At 45.9% G+C, this 22,942-nt stretch overlaps 1 protein-coding gene across 41 annotated transcripts in view; it reads right to left on the bottom strand.

Annotated features, from left to right (window-relative positions):
• Positions 1–2,490: 2,490 nt before the first annotated feature.
• Positions 2,491–22,942, bottom strand: part of SCRIB (scribble planar cell polarity protein) — a 116,604-nt gene continuing 96,152 nt past the window's right edge. For 31 of the 41 annotated variants that reach the window (XM_055703698.1, XM_055703653.1, XM_055703656.1 and 28 more), the window contains 9 exons: positions 21,879–22,047; positions 20,271–20,360; positions 19,769–19,957; positions 15,389–15,553; positions 14,568–14,707; positions 14,081–14,118; positions 13,151–13,225; positions 10,352–10,403; positions 2,491–4,873 (listed from right to left, as the gene is read on the bottom strand). In XM_055703698.1, coding sequence (XP_055559673.1) covers positions 4,713–4,873; positions 10,352–10,403; positions 13,151–13,225; positions 14,081–14,118; positions 14,568–14,707; positions 15,389–15,553; positions 19,769–19,957; positions 20,271–20,360; positions 21,879–22,047 — 1,079 coding nt within the window. In that variant the 3' untranslated portion in view covers positions 2,491–4,712. The other 10 variants (XM_055703678.1, XM_055703688.1, XM_055703687.1 and 7 more) reach the window with 4 other exon arrangements.

Below are 22,942 nucleotides of genomic sequence, written 5' to 3'. Positions count from 1 at the left end.
CTCCAGTAAAACTACGATGCCCAAAAATCAGTGTTACGGAGTTTTATTTCATGTCTTGCAAGTTTGCACCTAGAGCTATGTCCCAATATGACATTTACTTCCCCTCCACACTCCCAGTAGCACGCCTTTGATTTACTGGTGCTATACAAATGCATTTAGCGGCAAGATTCTTTCTTGCCAACCTTCTACCTAACCAGTTGTACTCTATTCTCTATTTGTGCAGCCTTGAAGATCTTTGCATTATCACTAAAAAATGGAGATAGTTTTTTGTTCCTATTTATAGTAGAATCTCCACCCTAAATAAATTTCCTAAGTTAATGATGATGACATAAGAGCATCCTTCCAGCACACCTAAAAAGCAAGGAGAGCTGTTAAGTTCTGAAAATTATTTTTTGGTTGTCTTTCGCAGCCTTTACTCCAACTGCAGCATCTTACTGGAGGTGATTGTGTGCTAGCTCTGTGAATACTTTGAGTAGCTATCATATATCAGACACTCTTGCATGAACACCTTTTCTGGACCTGCATCTAGTAGAGCATTTGGAATTAGGCCCTACTCCTTTGCTTCTCATCAGCAGGTTTGTCATTTAAAAAGCAAAGCAGCTGGACAGATTCTCTAGTTCTGAAGCTCTTCTGAATACGCTTGCTGTTAAAGACTTCTGGGCCACCTTCCATCACGGCAACAATCTCTGTCCTCCTGTCCATACCCCAGCTGGAACTGGGGCCAGTAACACAGACACTTTTGGGAAATCTCAGTTGCAGATAAATGGGTGGGGATTGCCCACCCACCAGTGTATATGCAATGGGTGGGTGGGTTAGGGGAGGCTTTCAGGCTGGCATTTTTAGGAGATGCGTATGTAACTATGTACTCTTGCCTGAGGAAAATTATGCTAATGACCTGCTTCAAATCTTACAAGGATGCCAACGTTCATGAAAATGTTTACTTTTGTAAAGTGGTAACTATTGCACATGTCCAAATCATGGCTCCGTTGTCTTAGGTAATAAATAAGCACAGATGTGTATATACATATAACAATCTAAGCGGGGGGGGGGGGGGGGGGGGGGGAGGGAAGAGCGATTAAAACCATTTGTAAAAAATTCCATTTTATAGGGGAGGACCTGTGAAATCTATTGTAGGAGTTTGTGTACGTCAACACTTAAGACTCTTGACCCCTCCAAGCTGGACTAAGACAAGACTGTTCCTGCGGTACCATGCGGTGTGCCAGGGTCTCTTTTCCAGCTGTACCTGCAAGTCAACGGTTGCACAGGATGGAGAGTGAGGGCAAGGTCTAGTATGACACTGCCTCTAGAAAGAGGAATTCTGCCCTCTTCCCACTGAGGCCGTTTTTCTCTGTGCTGGCATATCCTGGTGGCCATTCATTGATCCACACTAAGGAGAACTTGTTTGGGCTACATGAAATGTGTTAGTTTTTTACCAGTTCAACTGTATTTTTAAAAACTTTAATCATGTAAACAAACTAGTGTTTATTTTTCTTTAAGCAGAGCCAAGTGAAGAAAGCCAAGAGGCTTAAGCTCTTGCTCCTATCCCTGTGTTCTGTATTATATCGGCTGATGAGCAGGGCCCAGGCTCTGCATTGCTTCCAGGCTACTCCTGTGCCAGCCACCTACTGCCTGCGTCCAGGTGTTCCTTCACACACACAGACACACTCCCCCATGCACCCCTGGCAACTGGTCAAACTGGAGCCAAAGCCTTAGGGCTGGCACTCCATCAACTCGCCCACACCCATGAGGCAGCAGGCACCACAGAGCTCAGCAGTAGCAGAAGGGACCAGTCCTCACTGCCACAGTCAGTAGCATCACATCGGGCAGCCTTTACTGGCAGGCTCGGGCACGGAGCGCACCGGCACCAACAGCGTGGAGGTACATTTCGTGCCCAATCGGCCCCTGGTACGGACGGAATTCAGAGTGTCTCTGTAGTTAACATCAGTACGGTCTTAAAGCTTGTAACACCGGACAGCACCTTGTAGGTTTTTTTTCCTCATCCTTGACTTTACCTCCCTCCCCTGTATGCCATTAAGCTGGGCACTGTTTTTTAAATAGGTGTCAGTGATGAGTGTGATAACTAAAGCACGTATCCCACAGATATCATCTCACTTGTTTGCCCCTGTTTCCTTTCCCCACTATTATAGCTTCTCTGGAACAGAAACCTCTCCTCCTCTCCCTCCCCATCCCAAGAGAGAATCTGCCACTTCCAAAATAAGGAGTCCCTTCCAACCTACATAGAGATGAAGCTAACAGCTGCTGGTTTAGGTTCTCTTCCTCCCTGTTCAGCACAGATGCCAGCTCTCTACCAAATTTACAAGAGTAGCATGTGCTCATCTTGATGTTCCTGCAGCTGTCAGTGATTTAGGTGATCAGGGATTTCTGCACACAAAAGCAGGAAAATCACTAGTATGCCTCCTACATTACAGGGTGACTGTATGTCAGAGGAACCAAAGTGCTGATACAGAAATTGCAGGCTTCACACAGGGCTAAACCACATCAACTAAAGGTTCTAAAATGTAAAGTAAACTTTATTATCCTTGAACCACAAAATAGATTTCTTTGGTTGTACAAATTTCACTAGTTACAGTCTTGATGCGCTAATTTTCCCTCAGAGTCTCTCAGAAGAGAATGGGAGAGAACCCAGAGCCTGGCACCAGGTACCGCAAAGGGAAAGAAAAAAAGAATCACAAGTTAGTCACCAAAACCAATCCAGGATTGTTTCCAAAATTGCTGTTGTTAAAAAGCAAATGCTAAAATCAGATTTAAAAAGGAAAAGCTCAAATTGCTGATGATGGAAGCAGCCTTAGCTGCAGTTTGAGATTATCAGAGTTCCCCCTTCAAAGCTCTGTAAAATTAAAACATATGAAGTCAGTTAAAATGATCCACTGGATTTTGGCATGAAGGGAGATTCTCAACTAAAAGAAACTGCATCCAGTTCTTTCATTCAGCAAATATACAAGCAGAAGTGCCTGTCACTCCCAAGCCACTTTGAGTCACTGAAAGGCTTAAGGTCCAACTCTGGTCTTACTGCTGGAGGGGTTCAGCAGAGAGCACCAATGTTATCAGGGTAGACAGATCAGATTACTGCCAAGCTCAGATGCCTTTCTCCTTACTAGAGGCATTAAAAAAAAAAAAAAAAAGAAAGAAAGAAAAGAAAGAACAGAAAAAAAAGAAGAAAAGGGATGTTTTACTTCAGTAGTGGGCAGCAGAGACTGATTTCAGAGCGATAAGCAGCATCTGTCTCCTCCACATCTGCAGAGCTCACTTGATACAGAATCTGTTCACAGCCCTTGTTCCACTCATGGACACCAGGAATCACACCCCTGCTCCTTTTTCATTTTCTTTTTCTCCTCTTGCATGGGCAAGCATGTATCTTCCCTGTTCTACATGGAAAGGGGTCTGAAGCCAACAAGTTGGCAAAGAGTAGAATTGCGTAGTTATTGCAAGGTATAGGCCAGACCCACCCTACTTCATTGTGCTCCCTGCCTGGCCGGCACTCCTTGAAAGCCCCACACTGCGCACCCCCGTAACGTCACATTTCATTTCACAGCTAGCGGGCAACACAGTGGACTCACCCGCTAGTATCCTCCTACCTGTAAGACCCCATGACTCCTAACCTGACCCCAGCATCGCCACTTCCTACCCTTGCCCCTTTCCTGAATCCTAACCCACTATCTTATCTGCTGTTTACACCTCCTATCTCTGCCACCATATCCTAATCCCCAACTATTCTGCTCTCTACTGCTGTCACACATGCACACTGCTAGACTCTTGCTACAGCTGTTCAGCTCCTTTCTTGTTTCTGCCCTGGTTCACCAATTCAGCCGTGGTGCTGACAGAAGACAGATACCTGGCCTCCTCTGACACTCCGTGCAGTGTGCTTGCAGAGTGGGTCACACCGCGTGCGAGGGATCCACGCAGTTACGTGTAAATCCGGGTAGGTACCTGTCCCCCAGAACAGCACTAAATACTGGCAGGAGCAGTTTGCTACGTGGGATAGATTGCTGCGCTCACAGAGGCAAGTGGCACAGAGCTGGCACAGGCTCCTGCTTATCCAGTCGTCTTTGCTTGAGCACACAGGTGTCAGTGTCAGAGGGAGGCACTTCGCTGAAATTTTTTTTTGTTTTGTTTTGTTTTGCTTTGTTTTGCCTCCAAGCTACCCATTTCCACATACTCCCAAAAGAAAGTGAGGTGACATGGTGTGGGAGGTGGAAGGAGATGCTTTTTGGCAAAAGAATGGAAATTAAATAGGAGCAAAGGCAGGCTGGACCTTCCTTCTAATTCATACCAGAGTAGAAGCTCCCACATTAACCACTAAAAAATCCAAGTTGAGGAAATAACAGCTGGAGCCCAACACACTCTCACACTCATATGTTCTCCCTGTCCTACCCTTCCCCCACACACAATATTTACAGGCTAACAAGCTGCAGCTGCCCACTGTCCTACCCACACCTCCTCTCAATTTGCCATCAGTAAGTCTAGTATTGTCCCATCTTGTTTAGGACATGCCCCAGTGCATTATTGGGTGAGAAAAGAGGGCGGTTCACAGCCTTGAAGGAAGTTAGTTGACCACAATGCTCCCCGGGGTGCTCAGTTCCCATCCAGAGTCCAGGAGGCAGCAGTGTGGGCAGTCCAGTGCTATCCCCGGAGCACAGGAAGCTCAAAAAGCCTGTGCTGGGCTATTCCATCGCCCAGGTGCTTCAGATCTTCTACGTAGGGACAGCAGCCTCCAAACTGCGCCGGCTGTGTCGGAGTTTGCGTTTGCTGCTGTACAGGGCCATTTCTTCAAGTGCTGATGAAGTCGGTGTTGATGAATCACGCGTTACTAACATGTCCTCTTCCTCTGGCTGCCCGTCCTGCTCCTGGGGAACTGTGTAGACAAGAGAAGTTAAGTTTTTAAGAGCCAGTGTTAAGTATATAGCTGATCCAGTTAATTCTGACGTAAGGGTGCCGAATTTGAGACACCGCTAAAGTCTTGGTGATTTACAGTAATCCCACGGCCAGGACTTTTAGGTGATCTGTAGCTCAGGTAGCGACTACTGTGGCTTCTGGGAAGGAAGTCACATACGTGGGAAGATACTTGTCCCTAATACCCACGATTCACTGAAAATTATTGAAAGTGCCAAGCCTTAGGAAAAAAATCAAGTATACTGAAAGGACCCAGGTGTCAGCCAGTGCTCCAAACCATTTCACTGGTTTCAGTAGAGCAGCATGCACTGAAGAGCAGTGTGACCACTAGTATGGTAATGCCACAGCCAATGAGAGACGTGAGCATTCTGGCCTTGCTTAATGCTGAAGTCACACGACAAAGTCCTTTCTGTAAATTTAAGACTGTGACTTGGGCTCCTTGCTGAAAGAACTTTCCAGGAAAGATCCTCTGGCAGGGCAGACTCTCAGTTAACTTGGTCTTTTAGGATGTGTTCTGTACCTAAAGCACACTGCTGTTACGGTGGCTCCTCACTCTCCTGAAAGGAGCTGGTAGAGCTTATCTGACGTGCTCTGACATACGCCTGGAACATCTGCCCTTTGCCATAATTTGGCTGGAGCAACTGCTGTGAGATACTTGTGTAAGAAGTTCCACAAAACCACAGATTTTTCCCTTCGAGTGCAAACTGCCTCCTGGGAAGCCTCTCTAAAATCTCTGAACATAGCACAGGACCTCAAATACAGAAATCTATGAAGATACATCAGATCAAAGGTGCAAAGTCTGCTGAGCTGTACCCAGTGGCCCACCCTCTGCTCTAGAGCCAGACTCCAAGATGCAACGTCCCCCTCGTCACAGTACCCAAGTGCGAGTAGTCGTTACGGTTCAGAATGTTTCCTGAACTATTAACCCCAGCATTAACCCGCGGTTTGAAAAGGTCTTAGAAACAAATAAATGTGTGTGACTGATCTCACACCTTGAAAGGGTAGTGGGATTGGTAAACAGATGACTGACTTCCAAACAAGGCAAACGGGTACAAAAGAAAAGCATGGGCACATGCAGATCAAAATCCAGACTGGGGGGCTGGGGGAGGAAATATGGCTTAGAGGGAAGTCATTCCTTTTAGACCCTCTTAGACTAGAATTTACCAAAGGAGCAAGCAAACATGCAAGTCAAGTGATCTCAACACACCACACAACTTTTAAAAATGTTTTGATTGTTCCTCAGCCAAAGCTCTTACTGAAAACAAGCTGCCAAGGGATAAGGCAGCATGTCCTTCAGTGGGTAAGTAGTTTAAACACAGGAAAAGCATAGGAAGATATGACCTGCTATCACATCATAGAGCGGCTGTCTGTATTAGGGTCAGTATTTGGTAGCTAACAAGAAAGAGTAGAAGTGATGAACACTGTATTGAGAAAACCTGCTGACGATACCAAGCTGTATATCAGGGCAGTCAAATGAAACTCAACTACAAAAAAAGGGTACTAGGATTTTACAGAGTTAACCGGGCAGTGGTGTGGAAGGTGAAATTTACTGCAAATGTGAACAGATTCAAGAAAGAAAGAAACAATTCCAAAATTGAAGACTTCTGGCTCAGAAAGCACCAAACCGCAGATTGTTGCAGCCTGTAGTATTCTGGGAGGAATCACTTTATGCTTTTCTTCTTGTATGTTTTTTTCTTGGCATTCCCAGTGGCTCACATCAGACACAATATCAGACTAGCCAGAACCTCGTGCTGACCTAGCAAGTTTATTTGTACACTACTGGATGATACTTAAGATCAGTAAAAGTAATATAATCCCAATTGCATATAAAATGCAGCATCCTTAAAATAAGATTATGGTTCTGCAGTCATTAGGGGGAGCTTTCTGAAAACACCGGCACACTTCTCAACAATACCATTTCACTTTGGAGGATTAAATATCGGAAAAGATGGGAGAAGGTACACAGCACCTTCTGCCACTGCATAAACTCATCATATACCTGCACCTGCAATACTGCATGCAGCCCCGTTCTACTTCTCTACTTAAAAATGGCAAGGATGAAATAAAAAGGGTCCAGAGTGGGTAGCAGAATGATTCTCACAAAGAAGAACTAGGATTCTTCAGCCTGGAAGAAAGATAACCAGTATGATATGGTACTGGCCTACATAAATGGTACAGAAAGAATCAGTAAGACACAGATACTCACTGCATCCCAGAAAACCCAAGGAAATTATCATGAAACAGAATTACAGTAATTGTGGAACCCAATGCCACAAAGCATCAAGAAAGATTAAAAAAGAATTAGGATAGTGTTACAGAGGATCATTCCACTGATGATCTAGATACAATACCTGGCTCAAGACACCCCTACTTAATAGGTGATTACAGAAAATTGAGAATATGCGTCTCTGCAAGCTCATTTTCTTTATTTCTTATAGTCTTTCCCAAAGAACTCACTTCCCGCCAGACAGGATACTGGTGTATTCTGAGCCAGTACAGGCCTCCTGTCCCATGAGAGAAATCAGAAAACACTGGAAGAGAGCACAGGCATTGCAACTAGTATAAATCTAGAGATTCTAATTTTGTGAAATTTCGGCATTTTGGTGGGAAAGAATCTCTAAAATGGAAGTCTGGAGAACAAAAGGGTGGATGCAAGTCTTTGGAGAGGTGACTAAAAAGGCTGGATGGGGATAAATCAACGGTATGAGAAGGTGGAGAGATAATCTTTCATTCCTACGTGTACATGAGCTGCTGAGCTGAGTCCTAGACTCAGTAATTATACAGTACTAATTAGTCCAGTGTAGGACTAAAAGATACTTCTCCTGTATGAATTGCTGTAGATATTAGACATCCCAAGTGGACAAAGACTGTGAGGACAGAAGTAGTTTCTTACATACCATAAGCAGGTACCCAGTAGTAAGTGCAATACAAAATTATCAAGTGTGTATTTCTGCAACCTGATGGCTACAAGATAGGAAAGACTCTAAATCAAAGTGAACTGAAAAAGTTATGTCATAAAGCAAACACATCCCATGGTGCCGCCCTAAAAATGTTATTATGAAGTTCAATAAATTCATGGCCTCTTGCAAACCTTGGAATAAATGTTTTTAAACACATTTAAAAGATGATGACCATGAAGTCATTGAGTCTTTAAACTAAAAGACGGTAGATTTAGATTAGATATTACAAAGAAATTCTTTACTGTGAGGGTGGCGAGGCACTGCCACAGGCTGCCCAGAGCCGCTGTGGGTGCCCCATCCCTGGGAGCTCAAGGCCAGGCTGGACGGGGCTGGGAGCAGCCTGGTCTGCTGGGAGGTGTCCCTGCCCGTGGCAGGGGGGTTGGAACTGGATGGTCTTTAAGGTCCCTTCCAGCCCAAACCATTCTGTGATTCTGTAAGTCAGACCTGAGAATGCAAAGATTCTTAGAGCTCATCTGCAACGGACAAAAGAAAATGGTGTGCTTTGACAAGATGTTCAGAAGAGAGAGTTGCTAATGCTTTCCAGCAGTCAGCAGTAAGATAACCTTGGAGTTTCTGTTATAATGCTCTTCTAGCATAAAATTTAGGAATTGCTTATGAGTTTACCCTATGATCAAAAAAAGCCATAAATCCATGACCAAGGATAATTCTGATTAAAATCCCAGTGTGTGTAGAGGTGTACAGAGAAAAGGTGTCACTAATCATAGCAATCAGATCTCTTTAAAGCTGTATTAAATACACACAGCAGTGAAAGGCCTGATAGGATACGTCAAAGTGGTGCCTGAAATGCTGGGAGTTGCAAATGAAGCTGTCGGAGTGGGAGGGGAATGCACACACGGTGCTGTTTTGAACGAGTTCAGCATATACTCCTTTGATCTTTGGTAAATGGTTTCCTTTCCTCTTCCTTCTACACTGAAGAAAAATAGGAGTAAAAAGCACTCTAATAGTCAAGTATTTTCCCAGGTATTTTATTCCAACTATTTTCTCCACATATTCGGAGAAGGGTATCTGAAAAGAGACAAAACCAAGCCTAGCAGGAAGCTGGAACCGATGCAAGAAAAGGATCTTTTAAATTCCTCATACAGATTTTCTAACTTGCCAGAATCTATGTAAAAAATAAAAGCCTGTATGTTGGCTGGAATGCTACACTGCCTGGAAGAATGAGGCTGGGCAGAGGGGGTGGGGAATCTAAAAAAAACACTTGAGAGCTTTGTCCCATACCCAAAGAGCTTAGTTGCATCCTCAGCTGCTATCCTTCCAAACCGATTTTGGAAAGCCTGCAGTTTTTTGGTGCCTCACACACATCACAGCCTCATGCAGTGGTGGATTAAGGATTAAGGACTGGGTTAAGAAACTCTTGATAGAGCATCACACTCTTGATATGGCTTTTATTCTGTTTGAGGGCAACAAAGAGCAATGCCAGGCAACTGTGAGGTCTGAAGCCCCTAAGCAATTTCTGATTATTTCCCAACCCTTCAGTGCCCTCCTAGTTATGTACGCTGACTGAAGGGACCGCCTCAAGAAAATATCCCAGGGCTGAGAGGTTTACTCCAAGCGATGAGGAACAGCTGTTGTTCTCTGCAAGGAAGTTTTTCTTGAGTATCTGTGTAGCAGAACCTCCTTCTAGAAATGGCCCCCACATGGATCAGCTGTCTGGAGTGCAGCCTTTCTCAGAGAGATTTACCAAGGTAAGAGATAAATTTTCCTTGCGTAAAATTAAAGCGGGGAAAAAATAGCTGCAAACAGGTAGAAGAAAACCAGCATCAACTGCTGAAGGCAAGAGAAGTACTACGAAGGCGCAGGCCGGCCCTGCTCCACACTACTACTACAGCCACCTAGAATGAAGTGAGAGAGAGTCTGAGCCTGTCTATTATAGCTGGGGACAGAAACACATCCCGTAGTTAGGACAGCCTGAAGAGCCACAGCAGTCACAGCTTTAACGACTTTTTATTTAGGTAACCACGTACGCAGATCCACAAGCACAGACTTGGAGAGTCGCGTGGGTACTCTCAAGCACCCAAATGCTCTCGAGTCTTAAACCAGGATGAATTTATTTGCAGGTGCCTGCTGCACGCAGCGAGGTTCTTTGCTCTAGCCAAGGGGGCACAAGGCAGACCCTCAGCAATGGATGTTACCCACTTAAAGCAGGGGACAGAGGCCAAAAATTCCCATCCACATTCTACCAGCACTCTTTATTCCAGAACACAAAACCAGAAGAAAACGAGGCATGCTTGTTACACACCATTCTCAGCAAATTAGCCATCGCTAAAGCACAATGCAAATATCCTACCCAAAACTGAATGTGGCAAGTTTGGAGGTTTCATTCTAGAATGGACAAAATAGGACATTCATTCAAGAAGCAAGAAGTTCAAGTCCTCAGGGTTGATTCCACAAGCAGACAAAGGGGAACCCTCTAGAACTGTGGCAGGAAGCAAGTAGTACCAAGATAACCATGAGCTTACCTGAGTTATTTCTGTCATCTATGTGTCTGAGATCATCAGCTGCATCAGGTGACTGCAAAAGAACAGAAGACATGAGCATCCACCTCTGTAACACTAGTGCCAGGTAATTCCACACCTCCAGCCTTCCAAAACACTTCAGAGAACCTTTCGCCCCAAAGGCACTGGTGATACAGCAGCCAGGGCATGACCCTCAGTAAATGCACACGATTACAACATTAATCCTCTGCGCTGAAGCCAAGCAGCCCACCGCCTGAACTGCAGGATGAGGTGTGTGGCTGCCCATCACAGCTCTCCTCCTTTTCCTTGTGTATGGCTAGGGAGGAGAGGGTAGGAAGCGACACGAAAGGCAGCAAGCGTAAAGACTATAGAAAATGAGTAGAAACATGGGCGGAGAGCAAAGACATGAGCTACATTTCCTTGAGAGTCCTGGATCCTAATTCTCCATCTGCACAGTTTGCAGGCCTAGCTTCTTAGGCAAAATCAACGTTCTTCTTTATATTCAGGTGTGTAGAGAGAACTGAAGTGGGACAGGAAGCAGTTACATTCCAATGGATGGCAGAGACAGCTTTGGAGAAATGGCTAAGTGAAACCATGAAACTCCACCAGCTCCTGCAAATTTTAAAGCCTTCGCAAAATGAAGGCCACTCCAACAGCCAGAGCTGTCTGCAGCTCATCAGACCAGAGTGGCAACACCATGAGAAAACGACTTTGCTCATGGTCACAAACTTGAGGTGGCTTGAACACCAGCACTACTCTGGGGACAGGCGTAAATGTGCCAAGCTGCACATGTTTTGCCGACATAAGAGAATTTCATCTAGCTGTAGACAGTGCTTCAAGGACAGAAAGATCAAACACTTCTGTTGGGGTATTCTGTTTGCTTCGAAAGCGGCTCCATTTGTTACCTGCACTATTCTTTCTCGGTTTGCACACAATACTTACGCTGAGCCGAACATTTCTCCGAGCTACACAAACGCAAGGATAGGGTTTCAGAAGAGCTCAGTATTCAGCAAGTTTAACGCTGCCAAACTCATCTGAAAGTTCTGGCCACTACTGATCAAAATCTGTCTTTTAGGGGTCGTCTTGCTCAGCTCAAGAGCACAAGTGAGGAGTAGCTTAATTTTTCTTTAGTTGTAGGATAAAGTGTGGCGGCTCTATACACTTAGACGGAAAGCATTAGGGAAGTTTCACGGCTGCGAGGGTGCAAGAAGCCCTCATTTCCATATAAACTTGCCTATTTTGTGCAAGCAGCAAAATTGGAGGAGGCGAGAAAGAGGGGGAGATTCTCAGCAAAATTAGTGCTTTAGAAATAAAGTAAACATATAGTAGAAGTCATGCTCTTCACAAACAGCAGACAGCAGAGCACAGGGGGCTGTGATGACTCCGGCACGCATCGCTGAGGAACACAGCTCAGCCAGACTAGCACTGCACCGATCCAAAGTGAGTGACGCAGTCGTGCAACTATGGCCAGGAAGAAATACAGTCTTTTAATTACTGCACTGCTGAGAGAGGTCCAGAGGAACTGCCAGATGATTTGGAGCTGTAGCCTCCTTTGGAGGCACCTTCTCAGCTGCGTGAAGACACAGTGCTGCACTGTGGCCTCAGTAGAGGCTTGGAGAAACTGAGCTAGTCCAGAGCTGCCACTGGGGTTTGAGTGGCCAGCCCTCCAGCTCCCTCGGTACAGAACATGGACAGGTGCACAGCCCAAAAGGGAAGGGATTCTTAGTGAAAATGATGACTACCAAGGGTTTAGCGATACCACCAGTGAAAGAAGAGGCAACCAAGAATACGCATCAAATAATGTACAACTGCCTGAGAATCCTCAAACTGCAGCTCTGCTAAAGTCTGCCTGGCTTTGGGGATGACACCTTGGACCTGGGATCTTTGTGTCACGACACCAAGTTAAAGCTCAACACATCAGTACTTGCTAGCTCTCCACACACAACACAAACCTAACTGCAGGTATCTGCTTAATTGTCTATACAAAACAAAAAACAAAGCCCAAAGAACTAAAAAAATAAAAATGTAAAAAAATAAAAGTTACAGACATACAGTATCTGCTCAAAATCACGTGTCACAAACGCAATCAGTTCATGACTAACCCAGACAATACAAGAAAGGCAGTTCATAGTCCTGGACAACTGATGCTAGGTGGCCACGCTTGAGCAGTGCGGCTGGACAAGATGACCTCCAGAGGTCTCTTTCCTACCTCAACTGTGATTCTATGACAAAACAGGGTAAATAAAAGGAGGTTCTTTTAGGAAGGAAAACCACCTCACCATGGTGCTCACCCTTGGAACTCGGGGTCCTCTTACCACGTGATTACTTCACAGTTCCTCTACAGCAGAGTTACAACATACGAGAATTGTCACCACAGCTGCTTCTCAGACAGGATGCTGGATACATTCCAGTTTGAAGTTAACATTTGCTCCACTTTGCAATCTGTTGGCAATCATTTTCTATAGTTTTTTCCTCCCTTTTAGTTCCCATCTTTCACTTAAAAATGTTTCAGGATCAATTAAAGTGAAGATGTAGCTGCTTTACATTTGCAAAGCTTTTGTCATTAATTTTAAAACCATCTGGACCAACTTTTTTACAATTTCTCTTGACTGAAGTCCCCAGTAAACCCTCAGTTATACAGCATGGCCGGTTGTCATTGCCCCCCAGACAGCCAGGGCCTTTGAGAGATGACTTCCTCAAATCATTCAACCTCTGCTCTGAAGGTCATCATTCATGTGCAGGCACTTCCACCAAACCAAGCCCTAACCAATCTAACGAGATGGTGCAGCATGCAGTTTATACCTGGATTTCATAAACAGGTTTGGAGGAAGGAATAGCAGCAAATTCCCGGTAGTCAAACTTCTTTTCAGATATGGACTAGAAGGGACAGCAAAAGAGAAGAAACAGAGAAGAGAGAGTAAGGGGAGAGAAATGGATGGAAAACCAGTAGCAAGCTGAGCAATCTATGCAGAGATAAAAGTAGAAGCAAAGCATCATTCTCAGTGCCAAGAGTGGCTGGATACAGCCTCTGAAAATGGGGCGTCTCTGCCAAAATGTCTTTTTAGCTGTTCTGGTGCCAGGACAGGGGTTCCAGGTTCCAGAGAAAACATTATGTGCTCTGGTGAAATGCATATGCACACCAAGTTAGGTAGGAAACCTTTTTCCATGGGAAAATTTGTGACAAGATTCCTGATGGCTGTAGCACAGTCAGGATTTCAATCTAGCGCTGGCTGTATTGTGTGACCTTGGGCAAAACCAGGTCCCCTCTCTGTGTAGCCGCCTCCACTCTTCTGTTTGTCTGTCTTACCAATTTTGACAGTTCCCTGCAAAATGTCCTGTTGCATTTATACAGTGCTTAGAAAAAGGAAAATGCTGATTTCAGCTTCACTTGTCAGATTCACGATGTTGAGGAAACAAGGGGCCAAAGTTGCTGAAGTCAAAAGCTTTCTGAATAGGGAGATGAAGAACTAAGAAAAGGATGAAATAATAAAACAGGGAAACAGAAAACAGATGTCACATCGTAGTTGCAAAAAAGGGGGGGGCGCCTCCATCAATGCGTATGCCATAGTTCCATCCACTGTGGCCCCTTCACAGTCCCATCTGTCAGACAGCCAGACCTGGCTTAAGACCAGGATCCCACAGCCCAGATGCACAGTCCACACCCAAGCCGAGTAACTGAGAAATCCCAGGATTATAGGCAAGATAACAAAAGCAAGCAGAATTATGTCATACCAGCCTTCCCGGTGAAGTGACGTTTCTGGGACTGCAATCTGCAAAAGAGGACAGAACAGCAGTATTTAGTGACTAGCTGTGTTATATGCAACACTTCCCTGAATCTGTCCCTCCCATTTAGCAGCATTTAAATGTGTGTCCCAAGTGTCCTGGTTTCAGTGGTTAAACCATGACAGTGTGATAAAAGAGTATGCTCAGGAAAGAAAGGGCTTTCTCAGAACAAATGCCTCTTTCCTCTTTTTTTTTTTTTTTAAAAAAAAAAAAAGTCACGACACTGGTTTTATTTCTGCCCTGGTTCCCTGGAACCATACGGCAGATGTGAGGTATGGTTCATACCATATCCTATGCTGAGAGATGTCATATGCCCCAAAGGACCTTCCAGTCTAGGCTGAAGAAGGAAATTGCTTTCAACAGGTCTGCTTTCAAGCAAGTTAAGCTAGGGAAGCACTAACTTTTTTCCTCGGAGATAGAGGCAGCTATACAGTACCTTCCAGTGGTGTTGGTGATGGGGTAGGAACAGGTGAAGGTGACTCTGCCAGCTGCTCCAGTGTGCTGCGTTTTTTCCCCTCCTTGGACTTGGCAATAACCATTTGGGCTTTAAGAGCATCCTGTTCAAGTGATTTCATCCTGCCTCAGAAACGAGGGAGGGAGAAGAAGACATCAGACTTTGCCTTCTTGATAAGAGATCATGCCGCCTTCTGTGCCCAGCAGCCAGATTACAGTCAATGGGCTGAGTGCAGAAAGGCAAAAATAAGCACCCTCGGTTCCCTGAGGCAGACAGACTTTCAAAGCAGGAGAGGAGAACCGCTTGGCTTGCTGTCATCCTGAAACACACATGCCATCACGTGTGTTGAACAGACAGAGCCTAGAGCTAAGCATCAACGCACTGAGAAGCTGCAGGCCTTTCCAGAGGTGCCATATACGATGGGAGAGCAACCCAAGCCGGGAAAAGAACCGCAGGGGCTCAAATGAGTAGGATCAGTTCTCAGAGCTTTGTTCTCCTCTGTGCTTTCAGTGTGTTGCCTCTTAACCCTCTTCAGCCATCAGGAGACTGTGCAATAGCTCAGAGAAAGCCAGCTCAGCCCTCAGAAATGTCCGCTCCCTTCTCCCAAACAGACCCAACATCCCCCCTTGTTCTCATTGAGACAACTGCCGGTAGTCTGTGGGACCTCAGGGAAATGAACACCAGCAACCACTAACATCTCCTCCCTACCCCTAGCAGGGCACAGCTGGGAGCACTGCGTTAGGATGCAGGGATACAGACAGGACTGTTAAGCATGCAGCTGGCAGGGAGGGGGCTGTGCACACCTGGATTGGCCTCCTGACCCAGGGATTCTTGAGGCGTGACTCTGCATTGGACTAGACATCTGAGCTGGCCTGGCCCCGGGAGCAGGTGCCCGTTGTCGGGACTGGTACAGCTTCCTGGCCAGATCCTGCTCGTACTGTTTAATACTGTCTTCAAGAGCTGAGGATCTGAGGAGGAGGAGGAGGAGGAGGAGGAGGAGGAGGAGGAAGAAGAGGAGGAAGAGGAGATGATGGTGATGAACATCGCAGCAGACAAGCGCAGGGAAAGAAAGAAACAGATACAGGAACATACCCTGGCAAGGAGAAATACGGGTCTGATATAGGGGTCGCCTTGATTAAAACAGGCTCCTATATCTGATCCTGTCCAACACCAACTGCTGCCGAAGCAGGAACCTCCAGAGGGCAATCTGGGATGATGTGCCCAAAGCACAGGCTGTCAGAGCCTCAGCATCTAGAGACTGCCCTCCTCGCAGGCTAGGAGGAGAGGACTAGAAACATCCAGCAGACCAATGGAAAAGGCCCAGGAGGTAGTTACAAAGAAGTGTGTATGTGTGTACGTGTGAAACAAACTGAGGGAGTACAGGGTATGAGTGTGCGTGCACACGTTTGAGAGTCTCTTAGTGTACATTTGCATACATACATCTGACCACCTGTTAGCATGCGCCTTGTTTGACCACCAGAAAAGGGGAAAAAAAACGGACAAGCACATTACAAAAGGTCTATTTGCCACAGGCCCTGGAACACATGCAGTTGAAGAGGTGAGGGCATCTGTAAAATAGCATGTTCATGGTAGAGAACTGCCAAGATGCCTATAGCCCTTGCTGGATACCTGCCCCCCTCGGTATATGCCTGTACCTTCTTAACCACACTCCTCCTATGGCACGAATGCCAGCGGTTGTGTGTGCCCAGAACACTTATGTAGCATGGGTCCCAGTGTGTTTATTTCAACAGAGCACAGGGGTGTGTGCTGGGGGGGTGGGGGTGGGAAAGGGGGGGGCGCATCACATGTCCTGGCAGAGCACTGATGACACAGGGAGAAAAAGGAAAGCCCAAGAAGGTGCAAAACTGATGGGGTCACGAGTGACAGCACACAGATCAGAGAACTGGAAAGAAGCAGAAGATAGAAGATTAGAAAGAAAGTAATAAAATCAGTGGCATGCATTTAAAGAAAATACAGGTTAGTGAGGCTGCAGCGCCATGTGCAGGGCCATCCAGTCCTCTCTCCCACACAGCACACACAGTGCTGCCTGGGGGGCCTCTGGAAATAAGATCTGAGCCCTGGCTGCCATCATGTCACTGTGCCTGGTCTAGCAGTTACAGAAGAGGGATCCTGAGAAGACCAGATCATCCTGAGAGATCTGTGGTAGGAGGGAACAGTCCGTCCTTGTCTTACAAAAGGAACATATCATGGTGACTGACTGATCCCTGCCAATGCAAAAATAAGCAAGGCCTTAACCCTACCCGAGGATCAGCCAAGCACTTCTTTAAGAACTGAATAAAAAGCTACACCTTGGTATCAGAAGCGAAGCGGAGGCAAGGACCTGGTCTGCAGAACTTAAAACCAGTCACACGTATCTGCTAACTGAAAAGCAAGACAGGTGCAAGTAGCTTCTCCTTCTCATATATTCTTACCTCTAAAAGGCTCTCCCTTCACTAGTTAATTTTCCATGAAGAAAACATGCTTAGAAGAGATGAGACTGAAGGTTTGGAACGCAGAGATCTCTTTCCTGCCCATAGTGGACAAAACCACCATCCTCAACACTCATTAACTCCTCTACAGTGTAATGTAGAACTTTTACTGTGCCCTAAGCAATTTCAGCAAAATCCTAGCTAACCCAAAACCAGTAATGTTAAAGGAGCAAATCATGCGATCATCTGAAAGAATCCTGGCCCCTTCCCCCAGCATTTTTCAGGATTTCTTTACCTGCTGGCAACAGTAACAAGTTCACACAAGAACACAATGTCCTGAGGCAAGTGGTGTACATTCTGCGACAAGAGCAATGTCCTTGCAATGAATGGCTTTGCTTTCAAAGGTTTGTGCAGACAACATCATAGTTCTCCTTCCTACACTCATCTCTAACAAAGCTCCTATTCCTTGGATACATTAATGCTTAGGAGGAATCAGAGCTGACATTACCTCATAAAGCCTGCCCCATCGTATGAGGAAATATGCATGGGAAGTGGAGGCACGTGGGAGAGAAAATCCTGCGTATTTAATGGGGAAGGGATGACAGATCAGTCCGTACTGCCTCTCCAAGCACAGCGATGCTGGCTTTCAGGAGGAGAAGCCTGACAGACAACTTCTGTTTTCTTGGATCAAATACAACAGTGGAACTTCTATAGGTGCAAAGACTGTGCAGCAACTCTGTGCAAGGTGTCTACCCCTGATGACACTGTGGTGCTTAAGCAGCACCATACTGACAGTCAGTTTTTTATTTAGTCAACGCTCGTTGCTTTACTGTGAGACAGAGGAGTGCTATTACAGCCCTCTCTCCACGCATTTGCAGCACAGAGGGCCTTGGTCATCTGTCCAACGTCGTAAGAAAGAATATGCCAGAGCAAGAATTTGGATCTCATCATCTCAATCCCAGACAGCCTCTTCTGCGTGATCGTTTGTAAGCACACACTTGGCTCCACAACACCTACGCAGCTTCTAGCCCTGTAACACAAGGGCAATGCGTCTGTTTTGGCAGGCATTGTTTACAAATTCTCTTCCACTTCTATTTTTTTAAAAGGGTTGCTCCTGGCTTAACATAAAGACACAGAACTTCCATTTGCAAATGATGCCACTTAAGAAGTTGTGACAGAAACCATGGAAACAGCATCCACTAGAACAGGCGTCGGATGCCAAATACAGTGGAACACTGAGTGAATCAGAGCAGGGGACAGAATCCCACAGTCTTTGAAGCATGTAGTACAGAGTACTACAATAGTACAGGGTGGAAACAATCCTGCCAGAGCACACACTGTTGCCACCCTGACTCACCACTCTGCCTGTATGCAGACAGCCCCGTTAGCAGGGAGCTGGGGAAGGAGAGATTACTAAGTATAGACTCACAGACTAATTCAGGTTGGAAGGGACCTCTGGAGGTCATCTGATCCAAAAACTGTTTAAAGCAGGGCCAGCTTCAAAGGTCTAACAAACGTGCTACAAGATGACAGAAATCAATCTTTTCCAAATCAGGGTTCCATATAACAAACAGGCTTTCCGGTGACCTGTTCAGCTTTCTGACATTACAGGGCTGTGCAGTGAAACGGAGGCAGCATGTCAGAAGAAAATTTCCAGCTGAGACAGACCAGGCAAAGGATTCATCCAAGGCAAAGAGCTGGAGCATATCAAGAAAGTTTTTTTTGAAGGGCAAAAGCCCTGGTACTAGGAACATTAGTCCAGCTCTAAATAAACCCTAAGGAGGTCTGATACATTATCAAGTAACAATGAGTCTTTGTATCTCAAAGCCCTGGATATAATTACTCAGCTCTCACTGAGGATTCCACTGTGTATTTCTTCATCCTCAGAGCCTCCCCAGAAGACAACAGCACCATTATCATCCACGTCTAAGCACAAACACTGGAATTGCCAAGCGATATCACAACTCACGGTAATCCCTCCAGCGTCATATCTAGGAGGCTGGCATGGATGAGTCATTAGCAACCCTGTTCCTCTAAAAGCTCTCATTCAAACCCCAAAAGAGACTGTTTCAGATTGTCCTTTGAATGCCTCCTACAGAAACATTATGGGAAGAAAACTATAATTAGTTATAGAAGCAGCTCGACTAATTTTTGGAAGGAATTATATGACATAGTAAATGCCTGGACTAGCTTCAGGTCTTAAGTTCTGAGATAGAAAGTTCTCTATCTTTCAAAACAACTTTTAATCACTCTTAATAGCTGACGAAACAGCTTGTGTGGATAAGAATGCCCTCGTTTTGCTAATTTCTTGGCCTTGGCAAGTTTCCCAGTACGTGAAATACTCTTTCCATTTTTCATTTTTAGTAAGTCACCTTGCAGCTTCAATAAATACCATCTTTTTCACGTGGTACAAAGGAGGTGGGAAGCTGTGTGCTGAGAGGGAAGGAATACATTCACTGTCACATGAAGGTGTTTAAGTTAGGTTTTTTAATAAAACTCCACTGTCTTCATGATTGTGCAAGAGCTGTTGAAAGACAAGAGACACCTCACCCATGTAGCTGTCAGAAGCAGATGAGCTCAGCCAAGCGGCAGATGCTTTGCACTGTTTGAACAGAACTATATAACCTCCCCTAAACACCTGACTCGGGAAGGCTTATTTGTTCCCTGTTTTAATACCACTTAATCCAAAAGACATGCAGCAGGTCCCCTTTTCCTGAACTAGCCTAGTGAACAGCGAAGGTTCTTCTGCCTCACCGTGCTGCCCTCCACATCGCTCGTTTCTCTGCCTCCAAAGCACGACGTTCTGCTGGAGAAAGCTCCTTCTCTTGACCGCTCAGCAGCTCGGGACTCTGCATTCGCAATCGCTCCTGGTGCCGCCGTTCAGCTTTGGCTGTCCGCACAGGTGCCACTGGATCCCCTGCTCCAAGATATAATGGACTCAACCTGGGCAGAGAGAGAAACAGTGAAAGGTACGCTGGTCTGGTCCACCACAACTCTTTATCTGCCTGTCTTCAACATCAAAAGGCAAGGACCGACACCCTCAGTCAACTGTTAAGTATCAAATCCAAGGACATCACTGGGGGAAATTGGAAGGACACATAAAACAGGTCAGTTTCTCCTAAGAAGTTGGTTCCTATCACAGTTTCCCCTTCTCCACAAAAAACTTCCTCTTACACACTATGTCTGCTAAAAAGGAGAAGCCGTCTGCTCCATCACCTGTCAGCTCCTAGGCAAAGAACATGCCTGATCCACCTACCCAGACATGGAGTTGGTTCTCTGTTCAGGCTTGATTCCCTCTTCCAGTGAATTCCTCTGTGAACTGTTGTTCTCATTGACCTCAAAGGGCCTAGAGCAAAACAAGCACGTCAGCTAACAGCACAGGGTGGCAGACGCAAGAAAGGTTTGGAACAGATCCAAGCCCCAGAAAGCAACAACTAGTTCAGTTTGAAGACACAACCCTTAATGATTTTGCTCAACAGCTGCTTCTCCATCACTGCAAGCATTTCCTTGTTGATTTCATAAATGTTCATGCTAACATCAGAACTCATGTTCTACATTTTGGAGGTTAACCATCCCCTAACACACGCACACACGCTTCAAATGTGTTTGCTGCCAAGTTCTTGCAGTTCTAGCCTGGCTCTTTCCAGCTGCCATTACCTGATGGGCAACCTGGCTGTTTCCAGCTTTTCCCTTTGCTGATGTCTGATACGCATGAATGTTAACAAAGGAAGACCCTCCTGGGTGGGAAGTGAATGCGCATCTGGGATAGGGACAAATCCTGAGTGACCTCAGGACAGTGATTCTCATTGCAGCCTCTCTATGCGCAACTGCTTGACACACTGAGGCTTTGTGCTCATAACCGAACTGCTGCAAACTTTAGGTCATCTGAGCTGTAGTTACCATCCCCACTCAAGTTGTGCACATGCAGACACTGCTCGGTTTGATATGTAATGAAAGGAGGACTCACAAGCCTGTTTTCCATGGGTTAAGAACACACACAGTTACTGTGGCTCAGTCAGCAGTGAGAAAGTTTATCACGGCTCCAAGTCCTTATTTTTACTGCTCTAGTTGATTCTGATTAAATTTCAGTTTCTGTTCTAGCATGACAAAAAAATATTTCAAGAAACGCAAATTCAGTCAACTCCACTGCACCCCCTTTATTCAAGCATAAATAATAAGCAACTGGAAGTTAGCTGATGGATCCAGCCTTACTGTTCTCTAACTTCACTTCAATATGAAAACAGCAGGGACGAGTAGCCCCTCACATCAACCCAAGCAGCTGGTTTGTGTTTGGCTGCTGTCCTTCCTTAGGGCTGCCCTGTCAGCACAGGAGGTGGAAAGTCTCAATGCACTCATTATGTGAGAAGTTCCTCAGCAGAGACTGGACAGAAACAATGGAGAGAAATGAGATTCAAAATGACAGGGTAAGTGTTTTCAGCTACTGTAAGACTAACAGTAAAAGTGTTTGTAAAGAGAAGAAGTCTGTACCAAAGACTCAGAAGAGAGAGTCAGATAAGGACAGCTTCAGCTTTATTCTCCTGCAACCTATGCCTCAGAATTAGAAAAAGAACATCAAGGCAACCTGGAGGACAAGTCCAGGAGAACCCGGGAAACAAAAGCCTAAAAAAACCCAGATGTAGGTTCAGCATCAGGGCTTATCCTGAATCAGCTGTCTCTGAAAATCAACATCCCTACATACCCAAGTGCACAGCTGAAGGAGATGTTCTTCTGAAAGAGCGAGCTGGAAAAGCCTGCCCATTTCTATGCCAAAGAAGAAATACTGCCAAGCTGTCCTGCCTGAAAATTATTGATACCGGGACACCTCTGACATGTGGGTGGTACCGAGCTACAAATCTTGTCTTACCGAGTTGCTGGAGCCTGGACACTCCTTCCGTTTAGTCTCTCGATCTTGTACTCAACTCCTTCAATGATGACACTGGACTGCATGCTCATCTCAGGCACCTGTTTTACCATCTCATCCTCTTCTGCCTCTTCCTCCAATAGAAGGGTACGTTTCTGTTGCAGTTTTCGAGCTGCCAAAACAAGGCAAGACTCATACCACAAAAGCACTCGCGAAACACCCACAAAGCTGCAACCTCGGGCAGGTCCTTACGCTTGTTGTCCCTGCAAGTTTGTGGTGGTTTAACTCCATACCCTCTCGACGGGTGCCTTTGTTTCTCCTCCACTCCACTAACGGTTCAGATGCAACAAACTCTACACCCATCCCTCAGTCCCTCCTTCCTAATTCACTGAATGCTCTTCCTGGATGCTCTACGGAACAGATTTCCGACAGTTCATCATGCTGAATGTCCTCATCCTCAAAGTATAAATTGTGTGTACTCTTTTACCCCATTCCCAAGAGCGGGCAGCCCTAGAAATCTGCATACATGTGTTGAGACTGATCTTCCTGCGCGCTTCTGGGAGGGACCGAAGCCTGGAATGGTGGTGATGGGTCTCCACCCTTGGAAGCAGAGCGGGGGAACCCTCAGGCAGGCAGACATAGCTCACAAGAGAATCGGGGACAAAAGGGACCAGGCTGCTCTCTGCAAGGCAAGAGAACACTTTGCAGGCAACCAGTGTTCTTCAGGGCTCAATTCTAGGGCCAGCTCTGTTGAATATTTTTCTCAACCATCTGGATGCAGGAGTTGAATGCCCCATGAGCAAGTCTGCTGATGATACTAAACCGGGAGGTGCTGCTGACTTTCCTAAGGGACATGAGGCCTTGCAGAGGGACTGGGCAATCATGAATAGCATAAAATCTAACAAGCACAAACATTGGATTCCACATATGGGACAAAGTAATGCCAGGCACAAGTATAAATGGCGAGAGGAACGTCTGGGGAGCAGCCCTGCAGAACGGGATCCGGGGGTGCCGGCTGGCAGCAGGAGCCAGCAGCGTGCGCTGGCAGCAAGAGGGCAACCTGCATC

The sequence above is a fragment of the Falco cherrug genome, chromosome 3 (genome assembly GCF_023634085.1).
Source record: "Falco cherrug isolate bFalChe1 chromosome 3, bFalChe1.pri, whole genome shotgun sequence".
NCBI classification, from domain to species: domain Eukaryota; kingdom Metazoa; phylum Chordata; class Aves; order Falconiformes; family Falconidae; genus Falco; species Falco cherrug.
The sequence above is the reverse complement of the archived record's forward strand: the minus strand, read 5'-3'. Positions and strand labels throughout refer to the sequence as shown.